Below are 2,500 nucleotides of genomic sequence, written 5' to 3'. Positions count from 1 at the left end.
CTGCATTGTTCTTATAACAAGCTGAAGGTACTCACCCTTTTCAGAGATAACTCATCACTTCTGGCTATCTTTTATTATGGCCCCTATCCTTATAAAAACAGATGCAGTAATGGAAGCATTGTAACATATGTTTGAAGAAAAAAAAGTTTACCTATGAAACCTACTTCTGTGAAATTGTTATTGTTCAAATATTGCATCTGATCTCTGAAACAGCCAAAGGTGGCAGTATTTCCATAAGTAATAATAGGCATGTAGTACATACCATAAGAAGAAAATCATGCCCTAGACCAATAAATCATACTGAAATTAATTATGCCCTTAACTCTGAAAGCTCTGATTGGGGACCTAAACTTCATCTACAGATCATTATGACCTAGAAATTGTAGTGGTAGTAACAGTAGTAGCCAAAGATTGTAACCTAAAGTCATCTACATTTTCATGGCATGTTGAACCTAAAGAAATTATGCATCCCACTAATAAGGTTTTGAAAGTAAGTCTACAAATCATAGAATACTGATATCTGAAAGTAGTCTATAGGGCTCATATATCCATAAAACTCTTATCTAGTTTTCTGTGGTGATGGGGTGCAGTGGGTGGCAAAGTGCAGGTGTTAGTGGTGGTGATGGTAGAGGGAAGTGCTTTATGATGCAGCAGGCTGGCTGACATCAGTGCCTGGAGTGGTAGTTGCTGGCACTGTGCCGCCATTAGCAGCATCCAGGGCGGCCTTCTCCCCTTCAGCCTCCTTGAGAGCCTCCTCGAAGTCCTGTGTTGAGTTGGAGCCTGAACCTCCCATACGAGTCTGCAGGGCAAACGGTACACATGGATAAAACTGGTATTAACACTAGTATTATACACTATATCAATAAAGGTTTTAGTGATGACAGGAACAGTGGAATGGTGTCATGGTTACAGTGAAAGAATAAACAAAACGAAAAAAAGAAAACAACAACATTCAACAAAATCAATAACATTCAAAACCTCCTTGTAAGCATAATATTCATAACAATATGAATCTTGGTACTGACTAAAATACTGTTAATGTTCATGGGAAAGGAACTTATATTTTAACAAAATGAAGTCTCTTAACATTTCTTCCAGTTCTGTTTCGTTTATCTCTCCCACTAAACCTTGGTGGAAAGACTATGCCAACCTACAGTGAAATTACAAAAAAATCCAATTAAAAACTTCCATACTAACTCGGACAGAATAATCAAAGGTGATGGCCAGGCCCATCTTTATTTTGCCAAACTTTTTTCTTCGGTATCACTAAATAATTCTCATCAACAAATGTGTTTTCTCTGATGGGCAGTGTTAATAGAAATTGCCTACGAAGTGCGCCTAGCCAAAAACAAAATTCAATTATGGAAAAATATGATAAGCCTTGACGATGTCAGGCAACTGCTGTTACCGTGTCCAACAAGAAATCAAGCAATATACTTCATCAGATATGCTTGATTCTTTTTTGACAAATCCTCTTTTCCAGACAGCAACAGAGAGGATGCAGAAAGGGCCAAGTTGCAGCAAAGCAAGTTCAGAGTGGGACCCTCTCAACATGAGCCAGAATATTCAGATGACAGAGCAGAGAACATGTAGGCCAGTGATGACATTGGTTTCTACCAGACATAAATGGAAACAGATAGAAAAAATATATGACTGAAAGAAATGAAAGGAGAAATTAAGAGCGAGAAAAAAGAAAAGGAGAGATAGAATAAATGTATAACTGAAACAATGAATGATGAGAGGGAGAAGGAGAGGGAGAGAGTGGGATGGGAAGAGAGAAAAGAGAGACGAAAGAGAGGGAGAAAAGAGTACGATTAGAGAGCGAGAGAGAGAGAGAGAGGAGAGAGAGTGAGGAGGGAGAGAGAGTGAGAGAGAGAGGGAAGGAGGGAGAGAGGGCGAGAGGGAGAGAGAGAGGGATGAAGGGAGGGAGGGAGAGAGGGCAAGAGGGAGAGAGGGCAAGAGGGAGGGAGGGAGGGAGGGAGGGGGTGAGAGAGAGAGAGAGAGAGAGAGAGAGAGAGAGAGAGAGAGAGAGAGAGAGAGAGAGAGAGAGAGAGAGAGGGAGAGAGAGAGAGATAGAGAGAGAGAGAGAGAGAGAGAGAGAGAGAGAGAGGCCGAGAGAGAGAGAGAAATTAGAGAAAAGAGAGAGAGAGAGAGAGAGAGAGAGAGAGAGAGAGAGAGAGAGAGAGAGAGACAAATAGAGAGAGGAGAGAGAGACGGAGAGAAAGAGAGAGAGAAAGAGAGAGATAGAGGAAAGAGAGAGAGAGAAAGAGGAGAAAGAGAGAAAGGGAGAGAGAGAGAAAGAGAGAGAGAGAAAGAGAGAGAGAGAAAGAGAGAGGAGAGAGAGAGAGAGAGAGAAAGAGAGAGAGAGAGAGAGAGAGAGAGAGAGAGAGAGAGAGAGAGAGAGAGAGAGAGAGAGAGAGAGAGAGAGAGAGAGAGAGAGAGAGAAAGAGAGACGGATCAATAGATATATAGATAAAGAGGAGAGAGAGAGAGAGAGAGA

The 2,500-nt window shown here is 41.5% G+C and overlaps 1 protein-coding gene across 2 annotated transcripts in view; it reads right to left on the bottom strand.

Moving 5' to 3' along the window:
- LOC122249967 (tumor protein D54) overlaps positions 1-2,500 on the bottom strand; it is a 44,783-nt gene that overhangs the window by 1,344 nt on the left and 40,939 nt on the right. For both annotated transcript variants that reach the window (XM_086540895.1, XM_086540896.1), the window contains one exon: positions 1-799. This exon is cut by the window's left edge and continues 1,344 nt beyond it. In XM_086540895.1, coding sequence (XP_086397021.1) covers positions 641-799 — 159 coding nt within the window. In that variant the 3' untranslated portion in view covers positions 1-640. The remainder of the gene's footprint in view (positions 800-2,500) is intronic.

This window comes from Penaeus japonicus, unplaced genomic scaffold (genome assembly GCF_977035675.1).
Source record: "Penaeus japonicus unplaced genomic scaffold, GWHDUDI00000001_assembly GWHDUDI00000010, whole genome shotgun sequence".
NCBI classification, from domain to species: Eukaryota; Metazoa; Arthropoda; class Malacostraca; order Decapoda; family Penaeidae; genus Penaeus; species Penaeus japonicus.
The sequence above is the reverse complement of the archived record's forward strand: the minus strand, read 5'-3'. Positions and strand labels throughout refer to the sequence as shown.